The sequence below is a fragment of the Zootoca vivipara genome, chromosome 13 (genome assembly GCF_965207765.1).
Source record: "Zootoca vivipara chromosome 13, rZooViv2.hap1.1, whole genome shotgun sequence".
Lineage (NCBI taxonomy): Eukaryota > Metazoa > Chordata > Lepidosauria > Squamata > Lacertidae > Zootoca > Zootoca vivipara.
In genome coordinates this window covers 21354708-21371999 of record NC_142596.1, presented here as the reverse complement: position 1 = coordinate 21371999, position 17292 = coordinate 21354708, and the positions used below count along the sequence as shown (strand labels likewise).

At 42.9% G+C, this 17292-nt stretch overlaps 1 protein-coding gene across 9 annotated transcripts in view; it reads right to left on the bottom strand.

Annotated features, from left to right (window-relative positions):
• Window positions 1-17292, bottom strand: part of FAM169B (Protein) — a 44033-nt gene that overhangs the window by 6361 nt on the left and 20380 nt on the right. For 3 of the 9 annotated variants that reach the window (XM_088656721.1, XM_088656724.1, XM_088656725.1), the window contains 5 exons: window positions 16953-17052; window positions 11219-11304; window positions 8775-8949; window positions 4087-4269; window positions 122-316 (listed from right to left, as the gene is read on the bottom strand). In XM_088656721.1, coding sequence (XP_088512847.1) covers window positions 122-316; window positions 4087-4269; window positions 8775-8949; window positions 11219-11304; window positions 16953-17052 — 739 coding nt within the window. The remainder of the gene's footprint in view (window positions 1-121; window positions 317-4086; window positions 4270-8774; window positions 8950-11218; window positions 11305-16952; window positions 17053-17292) is intronic. The other 6 variants (XM_035131788.3, XM_035131792.3, XM_088656720.1 and 3 more) reach the window with 3 other exon arrangements.

Below are 17292 nucleotides of genomic sequence, written 5' to 3'. Positions count from 1 at the left end.
GCACACAGACTAACCATCACAGGTTCTGTATCATATTTCTGTACCAGTTACAGAAAGCAGCTCTGAATTCCCACTTAACACACCACTTAAACATCACCCAGGAAATCCTCCTCAGTTTTACCTTTGTCCGTTAAGTTTAAAATTAACAGATGTGATGCAGCACGGCCCTCACTGCTCTTTAACTCACTTTTCTGAAGCTTTTGTTCCATCTGAATCTTCAGCCAGATACTAACACGCTGGCTCCAGTCTCCCGGGGCTTCTACTTCCCACAGTCGAGGCTGCTCCTCTGGATGAGTCTCCAGGAATCTCTGACAAACTAAGCAGGAAAGTTGAACTGTTCAAGGTGAAACAAGTAGAAACTCAATGGAAACCTATTACTAAGAATGCCTACTATCTTAACCTGCCCTCCCGTAACTATTTATATTATTACATATTATTTATAAAGCACCAAACACTGTACTAGGCACTGTACTATTAAAAGCAAATATGTAGAAAACACATTTTGAAAAATTTGCAAGGTTCGTTGCATGACTTGAATAGGGTTGCCAGACTCAATAGAGGACAGGACTTCTGTGCCTTTGATTGCCCTGCTCTCTTTTGAGTCTGGAAACCTTAAAGAGAAACCAGCAGACCCTTTGTTTAATTTCCAAGGAAAGGGTCTGCTGGTTTCTCTTTAAGGTTTCCAGACTCAAAAGAGAGCAGGGCAATTAAAGGCACAGAAGTCCTGTCCTCTATTGAGTCTGGCAACCCTAGACTTGAAACACGTTAAATAAGGACTGAATTAAATAAACCACCCATTATATATTGTTGTTGTTGTTTAGTCGTTTAGTCGTGTCCGACTCTTCGTGACCCCATGGACCATAGCACGCCAGGCACTCCTGTCTTGCACTGCCTCCCGCAGTTTGGTCAAACTCATGTTCGTAGCTTCGAGAATACTGTCCAACCATCTTGTCCTCTGTCGTCCCCTTCTCCTTGTGCCCTCCATCTTTCCCAGCATCAAGGTCTTTTCCAAGGATTCTTCTCTTCTCATGAGGTGGCCAAAGTATTGGAGCCTCAGCTTCACGATCTGTCCTTCCAGGGAGCACTCAGGGCTGATTTCCTTAAGAATGGATAGGTTTGATCTTCTAGCAGTCCACGGGACTCTCAAGAGTCTCCTCCAGCACCATAATTCAAAAGCATCAATTCTTCGGCGATCAGCCTTCTTTATGGTCCAGCTCTCACTTCCATATATCACTACTGGGAAAACCATAGCTTTAACTATACGGACCTTTGTCGGCAAGGTGATGTCTCTGCTTTTTAAGATGCTGTCTAGGTTTGTCATTGCTTTTCTCCCAAGAAGCAGGCGTCTTTTAATTTCGTGACTGCTGTCACCATCTGCAGTGATCAAGGAGCCCAAGAAAGTAAAATCTCTCACTGCCTCCATTTCTTCCCCTTCTATTTGCCAGGAGGTGATGGGACCAGTGGCCATGATCTTGGTTTTTTTGATGTTGAGCTTCAGACCATATTTTGCGCTCTCCTCTTTCACCCTCATTAAAAGGTTCTTTAATTCCTCCTCACTTTCTGCCATCAAGGTTGTGTCATCTGCATATCTGAGGTTGTTGATATTTCTTCCGGCAATCTTAATTCCGGCTTGGGATTCATCTAGTCCAGCCTTTCGCATGATGAATTCTGCATATAAGTTAAATAAGCAGGGAGACAATATACAACCTTGTCATACTCCTTTCCCAATTTTGAACCAATCAGTTGTTCCATATCCAGTTCTAACTGTAGCTTCTTGTCCCACATAGAGATTTCTCAGGAGACAGATGAGGTGATCAGGCACTCCCATTTCTTTAAGAACTTGCCATAGTTTGCTGTGGTTGACACAGTCAAAGGCTTTTGCATAGTCAATGAAGCAGAAGTAGACGTTTTTCTGGAACTCTCTAGCTTTCTCCATAATCCAGCGCATGTTTGCTATTTGGTCTCCGGTTCCTCTGCCCTTTCGAAATCCAGCTTGCACTTCTGGGAGTTCTCGGTCCACATACTGCCTAAGCCTGCCTTGTAGAATTTTAAGCATAACCTTGCTAGCGTGTGAAATGAGCGCAATTGTGCGGTAGTTGGAGCATTCTTTGGCACTGCCCTTCTTTGGAATTGGGATGTAGACTGATCTTCTCCAATCCTCTGGCCATTGCTGAGTTTTCCAAACTTGCTGGCATATTGGGTGTAGCACCTTAACAGCATCATCTTTTAAGATTTTAAATAGTTCAGCTGGAATATCATCACTTCCACTGGCCTTGTTATTAGCAGTGCTTTCTAAGGCCCATTTCACTTCACTCTCCAAGATGTCTGGCTCAAGGTCAGCAACCACACTACCTGGGGTGTACGAGACCTCCATTATATATAGGCCTCTTAATTGCTACTGCATCCTAGCCAGCAGTGCAGTTCAGCAAGTTTCAATTCTGGACCTAAGGGTCTTAGATGGCAAACTATATGACTTCATTGACTTCAAAATATAGTAAGCCAGGGTTGCTGTGTTTGAACGGCCTCCTGTTTATTCAGAACGGAAGAAGAACCTTGCTGGATCACACCAGAGGTCCGTTTAGTTCAATATCCTGTTTGCACAGTGGCCAACCAGATGCTTATAGGAAGCCTGTCCCTGAGTTCTATTTTTGTAAGACAGTGAGAAAAACTTTTCTCTATCTACTTTATGACCTCTTTCATGTCTCCTCTTTCCTCAAAATAGCACGTCAAAATTGCATTTAGAATTTTGTATCAAGCAAGTTAAGGAAATTCCATTCTATCTTCCATTCTATCTTGGGACGGACTTGCACTGCTCTACAGATTGCATGAGACAAGGTGGGGAAATCTATCATTTTACATATGTAATGGACCATTACAGAACAACAATTTGAGTATTTTTATGTGTATCTGGGCATTTGGAGCAGTCTGAAAGAATGTAAAGATCAGTCTGGGAATTCTGAAGTTTCTTGTGCAACAATTAGTTCTATAACAATGTCTGGAAACCAGTGAACAGCCTTGTCAAAAAGAGCTTATTTATGTCTTCCCCTCAAACTAAGTTTTTCTTTACAGCAGTGTCCAGGGCCTTTTTTTTTAAAATAAAAAAATTAATTCCTTGCCTCAGTAGATGCTGCACAGCTGTTTATAATGAGAAGTAACTCAATAGACTTGGCCTCACATCATACCATTTTCAATAAGGACAAGTTAAAATAGATTGTATTGGTTTGATGAAAGAATGCACTATTGAGATTAAAGCCTAGGAACCACCAATACCATCTCATTTATGTATTTATTTCACACCTAAATGTATACTACAGACTTCTTGTCTTCCAACTTTTGCAGCCGCACCCTGAAATGAACTGATCTAAACCAAAATGATCCCTGGGGCCTAGCCTTCCCATAAAGTGACGTATCGTTTATGACATTAGATAACACAAAACATGCTAGTTGTTTGTTGAAACCCTGACCGTACATTAATGTTTTCATAGCAGAGTGGATGCATATTCATGTGAGAGATTTCTGCCTGCAAAATAAAAACACTTAAAATATACAAAACATTACAGTGGTGCCTCGACTTACGAATTTAATCCGTTCCAAAGGCACCTTCGTAGGTTGAAAAATTCGTAAGTCGAAAAGCACCATTGGAAACGCGATTTCCCATAGGAAGGCATTGGAAACGGAAAAATTCGTAAGTTGAAGCAACCCCATCTAAAAATTTGTAAGTTGAAGAAACCCTATCTAAAACCGCCGCGGTTTCCGTTCGGATGTCGAGAAATTCGTAAGCGTGCAGCCATTTGCCCCATTCGTAAATCGAAAAATTCGGTTGTTGAGTCGTTCGTAAGTCGAGGTACCACTGTATAGCTGTGTTTCTCAACCTTGGGTCCCCAGCTGTTGTTGGACCTACATCTCCCATCACTCTTGACTACTGGTCTTGCTAGCTAGGGATGATGGGAATTGTAGTCCAGCAACAGCTGGGGACCCAAGGTTGAGAAACACTGCATTATAGATACACAGGCAGAAAGCCTCTTTATGCTTCCTGCAAACCATCATGACCTTTTAAGCCAAACATTTCTAAACCAAGTCATTTACCTTGGTACATGACATCAGAAACAGGACAGCTGAGTCCCAGGGCAACTTCAGCTGCAAAGGTCTGACAAAAATCATGCAGCATTTTCATACCAACTCCACCTCTTCTAAACTTTTTTCGGACAAACATTGTGTCCAAAACTGGGAGCATGTAGCATTGGCTGGAGTGCCCATCACACAGGCTTCCTGGAAGCAGAAAACAACATTGCCTGTAATTAAACTGAATTCCAAACACAGCTCATGAATGAGTTTATTAAAAATCACTATGAAGCTGTAGACAGAAAGCTGGATTTAAAACCATGCAGCTTGCTGGGTGGACTAGTATAAACACCAAGAAACAGCCCTTTAGACTCCAGCTCAAAACACAGCTCTGGTTCCAGGCTGCAGCTCCTGTAATAGATGGGAAGGATCCTGAGTTGGAAAAGCCCCATCCCAGGTCTGGATTCTTTGACCTTGACCTGGCTCTGACATATGGCAAAAGAGCAGTATTTCCATATGAAATATATCACAGCAGCGTTCTCTCTCTGTGTGTGGTTTTTGAAAATCAATGTGTACATTATACACAGTATACTTCTTTCTATTATACAACAGTCTGTTTCTTCTCACTCCTACGGTACTACTTTTTGAAAAACGCTGCTCACACACAACACTGACTGCCAATCAGCTACCGGGCCATGTTCAAGATCTTGTTAACATATAAAACCCTGAAGAACTTGGGACCGGGTTACTTGAAAGACTGCCTGCCTGCCCCAATGTAGACCTGTAAGATCACTTAGTTCACCTGGGGAAACTCTTTATGTGGCACAGCACCCTACAGAGTATTATAGGGTGGTGACCCAGAAGCAGGAATTTTCAGTTGTTGCCCCTGTACTGTGGAATACCTTCCCCTCTGTCATATGTGAAGTAGCAACTATCAGTGGTTTCAGATATCTCGTAAAAAAACATATCTTTTTGCCCAGACTTTTCCTGACATTGCATCCTGTTCTGCATGTCTGAACCTTCTGAATTCCTGTTTTATTTGCTTTATGTTTGCTGTTTTACTGGTTTTAGGCTGTGTTTTTATTTTAGTGTTTAGTTTTTTTGCAAACTATACACCACTTAAGAGATTTCTGAAATATGTAGCAGTATAAAAATGCTTTTTAAAAAGGAATAAACATAGACCCCTTCAGGCCTTTCAACAGCTAAAATCAGACCTAAACAACATGTGACCCCTTTCATGCCCATCAGAGCCACAACTCCCCTCCTGTTTTGCTGCAATCACACACACAGCCGATCACAAAACAAGTATTGTGAACAATGTTGAGATTGGTGGGTGACATGAGAAGCAAGCTCCCATTTCTTCCCTTGATCTCACAGGCAGATTAACTGGCAACCATGTTCTCCTTCAAGACCAGCCATGAATAGCACCATCTTCTCTTTTCTGTTTATGAGGACAGCCCAGTTATTTGAATGTCCAAGAATCCTGCTGCATAAGGCTCCCTTAGGGTGGGACTCATTGCCCTCCAATTACTCATAAGATCAAGCATATGGGCACAGCTAATAAAAGCATTAGGCCCCTGCGTGAGCCAAGAAACCCAGCACATCCTGGACTGGCCAGCAGCCCGGCAGAGATGTCAGATTCTGGCAACATGAGCCCATTCATTTTGGGAAGCTGACAAAGGTTTTGCTACAAGATCTGCAATAACCTTAAAAGGGGACTGTAGAATTGCTAGCAGGCTCACCAATCCTGTTGTCATCCCATAGAGTTTCTTACTATTTCACTTCTTAATTTGATAGAATCTTGCAAACACCTGGAATAAGGTTGGGAAGCTAAAGGACCAGCACAGACAGCCCAAAAAAGAATCAGCTCAATTGAATAGTTGCTCATCCTGCTTTAGAATGGATAAGGAACCGCAGGCCAAGGATGAAATGTGGCCCCTCAGGGTCTCTCTGTTTGGCTCTTGGGACTCTTTCCCTAGGCCACACTCCTCACTGACTTTACTTCACATCCTTTTGAGTGTTTTCTTCTGGCTAAAATGCACCCTTGAGTTCTGATAATCTTCTTGCTTTTCTGGATGGAGATTGGAGGGTGTGTGTGTAGAAAGGAGCAGGGGTGTAGGAAGGGGGTGTGGTCCGCCCCGGGTGTCATTACGGAAGGGGTGACATTCGGCGCGCCACCCGCCAGCAACTCCCAAGCTTACCCCAAGCCGTCGGGGGGAGCGGGGAGCTGAGCCGCTTTGCCGGCAGCATTCCCCCCTTCCCCTTAGTTTTGACAGCTCGGGGAAGGCTTGGGAGTCACGGGCAGGCAGCGCGCCGAATGTCTGCCATGGGCGGCTCACTCTGCCCCCGGCTGCAGGGTGCGCCGTGCATGCCGCTCTGGGCACCCAAGCGGCTAGCTCTGCCGCTGGAAAGGAGGCTACTATACAGAGGTTCTAGATGGAGTTAAATTCCTTCCAAAGGAGTAGGGATATAGCTTGAGGTGCTTCTGGATACAACTTTGTCATTAGAGACCCAAGTGACCTCAGTGGCTGGGAGCACCTTTTATCATCTGTCATATTCACTAGCTACAACTGTATTTGGAAAGTGATAACTTAGACACCATCTTCCATGCACTGGTACCATTAAGACTTGATTACTGCAATTCACTCTGCATGGGGCTGCCTTTGTCCCTGGTCCAGAAGCTCCAGCTGGTGCAGGATGCAGCAGCTAGACTGCTGACTGGCAGACAGCCAAGAGCATGTGACACTTCTGTTAAAACATCTGCAATGGCTGCCCATATACTACTAGTCCAGGTTAAAGGTTATCGGGGTGATATACCAAACACTGAACAACTGGGGTACAAGATGCCCTAAGGCCTGCCTGAGCCCTTACATCCCAACGCAATCACTCTGTACACATTTTAAAGACACTCCCCTCACTAATGGTGAATGTGCAGCTGACAAGGGCACAACACAACATTGGGCATATCAGAATCAGAAGGCATGGCCACTGAGCACATTCATGCTCCCCAACACACAGGAAGGGGAGAGGTGGTATGACGACTTTTCTTACTCTCTGGGTGTACACACTGAGTGTTATGGGCAAGGGAAATGACAAGCAGAGTCAACGGATGCCATCACAGAAGGCAGCCTTTGTGAAGTCTGCTTCTTCAGGGCCTTTAATCTGTTTGGTTAGGTCACGCATGCTAAATGACTAACCTGTGAGCCAGCAGAATGGTAAACAGCAATTACAAGGGCAGAGAAAAGAGACAGCCATTAACGCTCTCAAACATCCAAAAGCTCAGGAAAAGCCCAACCCCATCCTGCCCCACATCTGAAAGACTCAAACCAAACAAAATTGCACATTCCAGTTAGTTCCCTGATTAACAAGCTGGCTTGGCAGACACTTGTCCAGAGAGACCTTCTGCAGACAGAGCCCTTGTGTAACAGGAGAGAATGTTTCTGCTGAATGGTACCCAAAGTCAACCCATTGTGTGATTTGTGTACAGACACACACACGCCTACACAAAACCCAAAAGAGAGAGCAAAATCTCCAGCTTCAAATAAAACTAAGAAGGCATGGCTTGGTGTGTGTGTAGATACACATACACAAACAAAAACACATTGCATATTTGTTTAATTCTTAGTATATTTGAAGCTTTGTATCTAATGCAAAAATAAAAATGCATGCATTAGTAGAAAGAGACAGAAAGAAAAGATGACGCTTGGAATCTGATGGAACCCCTATAGCCATCTAAACCAAGCTCCCTACCCTCTGTCAGCAGGGGAAACAAAAACCCAGAGAGAAGGTAAATGGAATGGAGTATCCTGAAAAGGGTATGGATGACTGACCAGCTAAGCTGCCCATCAACTAATATTCCCAGGGAGGTGTATGAATAAAACAATGTTAAAAATACATCATATACAATGTTCTATGACAAGACTGCTGTTTCTTTATACTGTACACACACATCAGCTCCTCTTGCTGGGGAAGCGGAAGTCAACATCCTCAAGCTCCTATTGCTATCCCAACCAAAGCACTCAAGAGAGATCTCTGTATCAAGAAACCATCTTTTAACAATTAGCTCACACAGTTAGCTAAGGAATGAATGGCTAGCCAGTAGCTGCACTATGAATTATAAAGAAAAGCCAAAGAACCACAACACATGTTCTTAAAACACAAAGCTTTTTTTTAATGCAATATATCCAAGCCTTTAACAATTTTCAAAGACCAGCTACATTAAGATCAGCGGCAGGGATTGTGTGACTATAGCAATGTTGTTGGACTGCAACTCCCATCAGCTCCAGCCAATGGTAAGGGTGATGGGTGTTGGAGTCCCACAAGGGCCACACATTCCCTACCCCTGGTTTAGATAACCCTATTTTGGGCTTATTAAGTCAAGATATGTTTGAGCCTTTTGCCCGAGCAAACAGCCCATTTGCAATCTAACCCAGAAGTCTCCAATTAACCACTTCACCCAAACCTGGAAACTACAGTTACCAGGTTCAGAAAAACCCAGCATTTTCAAACACAGTTTGAAGTTGGTTTGAGATGCTGGCTTGTTACAATGCTTTCTCGGTTTGCATGAAGTGGAAAAGCAGGAGTAATTGGAGACTTCTGGGTCTGGTTGTTGTGCATATTAAGCTGAGATAGGATTCTCCAAACCAAGCCAACCATCTAAAATGGTGCCCTTCATTTTCCTCAGAATGCCTGCATGAATAAAACAAGTGTACCTTTCACTTTTATGGTGTAGAAGGCAGCTGCATCTCCACTCCTCCAAAATATTTTGGCACACTCTTTCTCAGAATGAGGCACAAAGAGCACATCATGAGTCAAACTCCTCTCAAGCATTCCAAAAATAATGACGTTAAGCACAAAAAGGACAACTCTTTCTTCAAATGTCTGGACCTTACAAAACAAATAGGGGCAGGGGAGGGAAGAAAATAAGATAAAACATTCTGGTTTCCAGTAAAAGGGCTTTACATTTGTTGGTGTTGTGTTGGTGATTCGTGTGATGTTAAAATATCTAAGGAGGTAAGGTTCAGCAGGATGACAAAAAAGAACACAAATTTGCCCAAATATATAGGATTTGCACAGGAAATATTCCCAGATTACACATGTAATAAATATGGTTGGAAAACAAGTAAAATTATGACAGAGGGAATCAGGGAAAAAAACTGCTGGAAAGGGTGGTTAGGAAGAATTCTGAATTCTTCTTTTTATCTTTTTTATAATGCTTTTTACTGGCTTTTATGTTATACCACTGTTTTATGAAACCATTTTATTGCCTTTTGATTGTACTTTTGTATGCCACTCAGAGATTTTTAAATATTAAGCATTTTAAGTGCTTTTAAATAAAAAAACAAACTAATTTGCTCTAAAGTTATCAGACATTTGCACATAATAGACTTACTGTATCAAATCAGTTGGGGAATATGTAAAATAAAGAGTTAGTCAGAGAGGTATGTCAACCGGCGTTAAAATTAAGAGGAAAGCACAGGAGGAATTTTAGATGAGAGAAATCTCTTTAAACAAGAACTCCATAAAATAAATGCAATATATGTTTAAATGGTCCAAGACAGAAGGCAATTGTAAATGGTGTGTAAGTAACACACTATGCCAAAGGTTAATAAGGCTGGCTCTTCGCAACAGATGGCCAATCAAGCAGCGCTAATGGTGCTGGGCTATTATTGAAAATGAAATAACTCCGTTATCTGATTGTCTCGCCTAGTACCTGGCCAAAGGAGACAAAGTGGACAGAAATGGAAAAGGACAAACCAGCAGATAAATGGAAATGGGGCTGAGGAAGGTTACTAATTTTTATAATGTGTGGAACATGGCGGCAGGGATGGCATTGGGCAAAGTTGAATTATTCATGGAAAAACAGTTAGAAAGATGCACCCTGAAAGGGTAGAAATGCCTACAGAGTTGTGCGTTTGCATGTATATATGTGTATACATACCGGTATGCACACACCCTAATCTTCCTCCAAGGTAATAGCTGCTTCAGGCCAAAATGCACGTGACATGGAAGATCTATGATCAGATCTCCCAACATCTCTTTCTTAGCCTTAAAATCAGCTGCAAGAATCCCCAATTTGGATTGGCTCAATGGAGCTGCAGGTGGGAGTGAGAAAAGGTGCACAGTGAACTTAAACCTTTCTCTTGTGCCATTTAATGAGGAACTGCAGACCACTGCTCTATGTGGCAAGTGGAAAACATACTGTACCTAGTTTGGCCCATGCATGTAGTTACCATCCTGGCATTGCCTACGGCAAGAACTGCTTAGTTAAACAGCATCATGAGCCTTCAGAGACCATTCTCTAAGCTCTGGAAGAGGATTGGCTTATTCGTTCCTCCATCTGCACTGCTGATCAACCCCCCGAAGCTGGCATTAGTTCTCCCAGGTACTAAAATACAGGCAAAGCACTGTTACCCCAGGAAGACTGCTCCTCCAGCACAAGTGATGGGATTAAACCACTCATGGGAATGGGGTCGAAACTTAACAGAAACAAAAAGAGATTCCCACATTCCATCCTGCCTCTCCTGGAGTAGGGCGGCCAAGGCCAATGAATGGAAATTGCAAATTATAGCTAAATAAACCAAAGCCCTATAACCACTTTCAAAGAATGTATGGGGACTAAAAGTATGGGGTGGCATGTGTGCCAGTTCTGCCCCCGTCTGTCAGCTCCACCCCTAACCTTCCCACACTTAGTCGGAAGGTTGAGGGTGGAGTTGGCAGGGATGGCCACACTAGGGATGGGACTGGCATGCTAAGTCCCACTACATTTTACGCCCTCCCATGTTCTCTGGATGCTTTAATAGGGTCTAATTAATCAGAAATGTGCTTATCAATAAACAATTCCATAAATGGTTGACAGTCCTAGCATCAAGGTACCACCAGCATGTGCTGAAAACTCAAACATGTTATGCCTTCAGGAGAGTTTTCAGAGTCTGTTCCTGTTACTACTCCACACCATTCCAAAGTATTCCGATTTCTCTGAAAAGCTAGATATTAAGGAAATCAAGTCATGTATAGGTGAATGTTTCATATAACCCATTCCATAATGTATGAAGTGGGGGGGGGCACTAAGCATCACTACTCTATTTAAAAAAACCAGCACACAATCAACTTAGACCATCTTGCTGAGAGATAAGGTTTTTAAGTAAATACCTACCTGTTTCAACCCCTCCCGGGAATGATCAGCCGTTTTCATTACATCTTCAATAAGCCACCAGGAACTATGCAAATAAATTGCTAATACTAAAAAAAGAATGAAATGAAGAAGTTTCATTTAAATGGTTGCCACCATGATACCAAGAGCTCATACAGGGTTTCGGTGACATATCTGTGCTATCTTCCTGTTGCTGTTGTCAGTTATTTCTATCTGAAAGATCTACATTGGCTCCCAGTACGTTTCCGAGCACAATTCAAAGTGTTGGTGCTGACATTTAAAGCCCTAAATGGCCTCGGTCCAGTATACCTGAAGGAGCGTCTCCACCTCCATCATTCTGCCCGGACACTGAGGTCCAGCACCGAGGGCCTTCTGGCGAGTCCCTCGTTGCGAGATGCCAAGTTGCAGGGAACTAGGCAGAGGGCCTTCTCGGGGGTGGCGCCTGCCCTGTGGAACGCCCTCCCAACAGATGTCAAAAAGGGAAACAACTACCAGACTTTTAGAAGACATCTGAAGGCAGCCCTGTTCAGGGAGGCTTTTAATGTTTAATATATTATTGTGTTTTATTTTTCTGTTGGAAGCTGCCCAGAGTGGCTGGGGAGACCCGGCCAGATGGGCGGGGTATAAATAATAAATTATTATTATTAGTAGTAGTAGTAGTATTAGTATTATTATTATTATCATCATCATCATCAACTATCCATCAAACCACCCTTTGTACTGTAGGATACCAGGGCAGTATACAGATGAAAGAATTCAAATCAGCATAAATAACAAAAGTAAAGCACAGCAGCAACTATAAAACCAATTCAGCAGCATACATAGAATTAACCATTCCTCCCCCCCCCCCAATGCCACTGGAAATTGATGTGTTCCTGTTGACAATGGAAAATAATCACCAAGGAAGGCAAAAGAACTTCCAGAAGTATTTATCACCACAGGGAAGACCCTCTTTCAAGTCATTTTACAATGGGTCATAACAGTCATGTAATACAGACATGGGCTTGTTTCTGTTTATTTAAAACATTTTATAACACTCTTTCATCAATAATCCAAGGGCAGCTCACAACAATAAAACACAATTCCAAGAAAATCAATGCATTGCAATACATCATAATCCAATCCAAGCCACACAGATTGGGTATTTACAACCTACAATGCCAGGGTGACCAGGCAGGCCTTTTGCAAGCATCAGCCAAATGTCAACATTCTGTGTTTTTCCTAATTTTGAGATGAAGTTCTCATTCCAAAGCACATACATTTAAAAAATTCATATTCCAGTATAAAAGACACTTAGAAATGTGTAAAATAGGTTACACGTTTAAATACAATATATGTTTCAATGTACAGTTTTGTTCAGATTTTTTAAAACATGCATCTTAACTCAGAAAGAGGACAAATAAACTTATAGCTGAACACATGCAAAATTGTCATAGACCATCCATTACTATTCATAGGTGATCTCCAACACCTTGAAATGAGTACAGAAGACAACAGGGAAACAATGCGAGTAATGTTGTTTTCTTCTTAACTGTCACTTCAATCAAAGAATACTTCCAGGAAGAAAAATACAGTTGTGTGCATCAATGGAAGATCTACATTACTGAGTGAGATAAAACACACCAGGGAACAGAAGCTACACGACATTTAATGGTGGAGGGCAGAATTTATGTACCAGTAAGTGAAATGGAAGAAGTGGTGCATTTCAAACCGCAAAAAGCTTTAACAGGAATGTCATCAATTGCCTATGTTAGCCCCGGGACTGTACAAATGTTCTAATGCACATATATAAGGCTGGTCTCACTGCACTAGCTCCCAAGTGAGCTTGAAGGGTAAGTGCAATCAGTTAGTTAACCTATAATTTGAATAAATTATTAAAGCATGCACCAAAATGTGTTTACATGCAAGCTGTGAAAGAAAGAAAAAAGGGGAAGCTGCAGATGCATAATTGCAGCTAGGCCTATTTCATTACACATTTCACACTCCCTTGCAGAGCATTTTCATGTGTTTTCTTTATGAAGCATGAGCAGCCCACAAAAGGTTGTATCCAATTGTATCTCTACATAACTCGTTCTGTTAGCGCAAGGCTATATGCTTGCTCAACAGAACTTTATCCTCTCCGCTCCCTGTGCATTGCCTAAATGTGTTCTAGGTTCTCCCCCAAGCCTCTGGAGCGGATGCAGAGAAGGCATGAGGTTTGCACAGGGGGTGGGTATGAAAATACCATTGCCCAAGCATTAATACTTGTACTAATAGAATGAATGCACTGGGTACCGCTCCAGAACTCCATCTTCCCACACTAGCCAAGAAATAGACAATTAGCAATGGTGAACAAGCACCAGACAAATGGGACAATAGGAATCCAATGTCCAATGCGCAATGTCGATGATAGCTGTGTCAATTTAAAAGCAAGCAGGGTTTGGCTCTGCCTAAAGAAACTCTATGCAAAATACATGGAACGACTTGACTTTTTATGGCACATTTCCTGTGCTATTCAATAATTTAAAGGAACAGGGGGGAAGTAGTCCAGTAAAGCTGACAAAGCAACTGTCACATCATATTCCTTGGATTACTTTGCCTGTACAGATCTCTTTGCAGAAGGAGAGGGAAAGGCTCCTCCGTATCCCATATGAAGGTATATGCACCATTAATTTAAAGTGGTGGAATGTACCCATTGGGACTGCTGCAGCAGGAGGCAAGGAGGCCAAGGACAGGTGGAGTCGACTAGGTCTGGCTTTATCTCCACCCTCCTCCTCCTCCTGCTACCTGTTGAGGTCCACAAAGGCAACACTGAGAATGCGGAGGAGGAGAAGGAAGAGGATTGCCAATGTCATCCACTAGACTGGCTGCAAGAAGGCAGGCAGGTGGGAGCTGTCTAAGGACTTTAGTTTTTCACAGATCCTAGAAGAGGCAGGAGGCCATAGTTTCCGCTGGTGGAAGTCTTCCCAGCCTTTATTTTCCTATTGCAAACTTAACTGCAGTGCCTTCAAAAACTGAAGTGGAAAACATAAACTTCTTACCTATTGCATGGACTGCAAACTTTTACACCTAGTTTTGTAATTCAATGTGAAGGTATTATGGCACACAGTGTTCCACAGAAGTACAAGGAGAACGTTTTGAGTCCAAAACTCATTTATAAGTTTACTCTTCTCCTTTACTATAGACTGATGTCAGGAAACAGTTTGTTCTTTTGTTCCCATTTATACCTTATCACAAACCATTACCATCCTGAAATCATATTAAAGCAGGCTTAAGGGAGATCTCAATCACAAGGTGTCTAGAAACAGTGATAATAAAGTACTTGGCGGAAGGCTGAAACTTTGGTTCTCAATGTTAGCAAATCTCAAGTAATGGCAAATCAGTAGACAATTGAGAGAAACTGTGGAAGAGTTTAGTAATGAAGTAAGACCGTGTTTTTAAATTGGGTTGTGGATTAAAATTCAAATATATGCATAAAATAAGAAGATAAAACATAGAGAGGGAAATGTTCTCCTGTGATTGGTTTGTGTGTGTTTTTGCGGAACACAAATATTTGCAGACAAAAAGTTATTCAGAGCATTTGTAGTGGGAGGGAAGTTAAAAATGGTATAATGTTTAAGTAAGAATTCTTACAGCAATTCCACAAAGCTCATGAATATTTATGAGAGTGCATACGTTATAAACCCACTGCCAACACCCAAGTTTCAGTTTAAATAGGAAACACATTGTTAAAATGGATTTGCCACGTTTCAATATCTGAAAACTATTGAGAGACATTTGTTTCAGTGCTCATTTAAACAGTAACATAAAGTAATGTTGCTTACCTACCCACTGAAATTGGATCTGCAGTAGCAGCAAGAACCTGGGAAAGACACTACTACCTTTTCTCCCAGTTTCTCCATACTTTTGCATGAAGGTTCCAAATTCCTGAGACTCCTGCCTGAAACCGCGGAGAGTCACTGCCATTCATTGTAGACCAGGCATCCCCAAACTGCGGCCCTCCAGATATTTTGGCCTACAACTCCCATGATCCCTAGCTAACAGGACCAGTGGTCAGAGATGATGGGAATTGTAGTCCAAAACATCTGGAGGGCCGAAGTTTGGGGATGCCTGTTGAAGACAATACTGAGCTAGATGATTCAATGGCCTGATTTCAGGATAAGGCATAAAAATAACCATGTACTGTGCGGTATTTTATTGTTGAAACCTGTCCCAGGACATTATGATCTGGTCTGGGTGAGGAACTATTCACGAGGTCCGCGGTGGGTGGCCGGTGTGATCACCCGGGCTAGTGGACCTGTGTCCTATTATGTGACCTTGGAAAATGGGCAAGTTTGGAAGAGACATATAGATCAGCTGAGGCGCCGGGCGCTCAGCAGGGAGGAGTCAGATAATTCATCCCTGGCTAGTGACGCACAGCTGCGAGACCAGAGTGAAAATGGCCCAGAGGTGCAGTCACCAGGGGCTTCAGCAAATGAACCAGGGTCTGCTAGTCCTCATGATGACGAGGTACAGGTAGGGGACCCTGAGATGTCTGGGACTCCATCTGTTCCTAACGAAACCTCTATAGCAGCCCCTCCACCACAGGTAACACCCAATCCAGAACCTGCAACACCTGTTGTCAGGAGATCAAGTAGAAGTTGTAGGACCCCACAGTACCTGAGGGATTACGTCTGCTGTGCTCACTAGGGGGGGAGGGGTGTTGTGTATTGAGTCAAAGGATTTTATATCTGTATTATTATTGTCTGTATTTGCATTAGGATAAAGTAACTGCCTTTTGGTTCTAGAGGGTACAGCTACTATTGGTTCATTTAAGCTGCTGTATTTGGATCCTCTGTCTTATTGGTTCCCTCCAAAAGGCAGCACTGTGATTGCCTGATATTGCATAGCTGCCAAGTTTTCGCTTTTCTCGCGAGGAAGCCTATTCAGCATAAGGGAAAATCCCTATAAAAAAGGGATAACTTGGCAGCTATGCTGATATTGTTCCCTCCAAAATGTATCCCTTTCTAGCTAGTTCCCTGTCCCTATAAATGTAGCCTTCCTGCCAGGGCCGTCTTAAGCGCCCCTCGCACCATGGTGCGGCGGATCTCTCTGGCGCCCTCCCGCCCCGTTTCCCAGCGCGATGGGTGGGCGGGCAGGCACAGCGCGATCTCTCCGGCGCCCTCCCGCCCCGTTTCCCAGCGCGGCGGGCACAGCTTGCGGCGCTCTCCTGGCAGGCCGGCGCCATGGTGCCCTGCGCCACCCAGCCTATATGTAGGGCCGGCCCTGCTTCCTGCCCTCAGTCTTCAGTCTTGTTCACTTTAATAAAGAACTGTTACTAGAGAACTGTCTCCAGCATGTTATGTCAAGAGAGCTGAAATCACAAACCCCACGTCACAACAATTATGATAAAGGGTTGGTAAGAAATCAAATAAATGAACAAGTTTTTTCATATATTCGTTAGCAGTAGTAGTAGTTACATTTATATTCCACTCTTCATCCAAGAAGGTCAGAGCAGTTTACAAAAAGTTTCACATGGCCTCCCATCCAGACCCTTTTCATGGCTCACTTCAGCAGCTGAATCATATCATATGCCAGGCATCCTCAAACTTCAGCCCTCCAGATGTTTTGGACTACAATTCCCATCTTCCCCGACCACTGGTCCTGTTAACTAGGGATCATAGGAGTTGTAGGCCGCAGTTTGGGGATGCCTGTCATATGCCTTCAGATCATTCTGTGAGCCATGCTGCAAACTGAAGGAATAGGGGAAGCCACTCACCTGTGTTCTTATCTTGTGGATCAATTAAAACCAGAAGCTTATGTTTGCTGTCTTCTTTATACAGAGGAAGGAAGTGCATCAATGGAGCCTCAAGTTTAACCTGTAATCAAAGCAGTTATTTGCATTCATAATCTGCAACAAAAAGTAGGACTGCAATTTTTTTTAAAAAAAATTAATAGCAAAAGTCCAACTGTATAAACTTGGGATCTTTCTATGGGAAATGGCATTGAGGTTCCAAAACTACACAAGCACATAATTGTTATAACAAACCAGGATCAATCCAGTTTCAAATTTTGGTTTGTTAACTATGGTTTAGACAAACCAGTTTCCTGTATTTTTA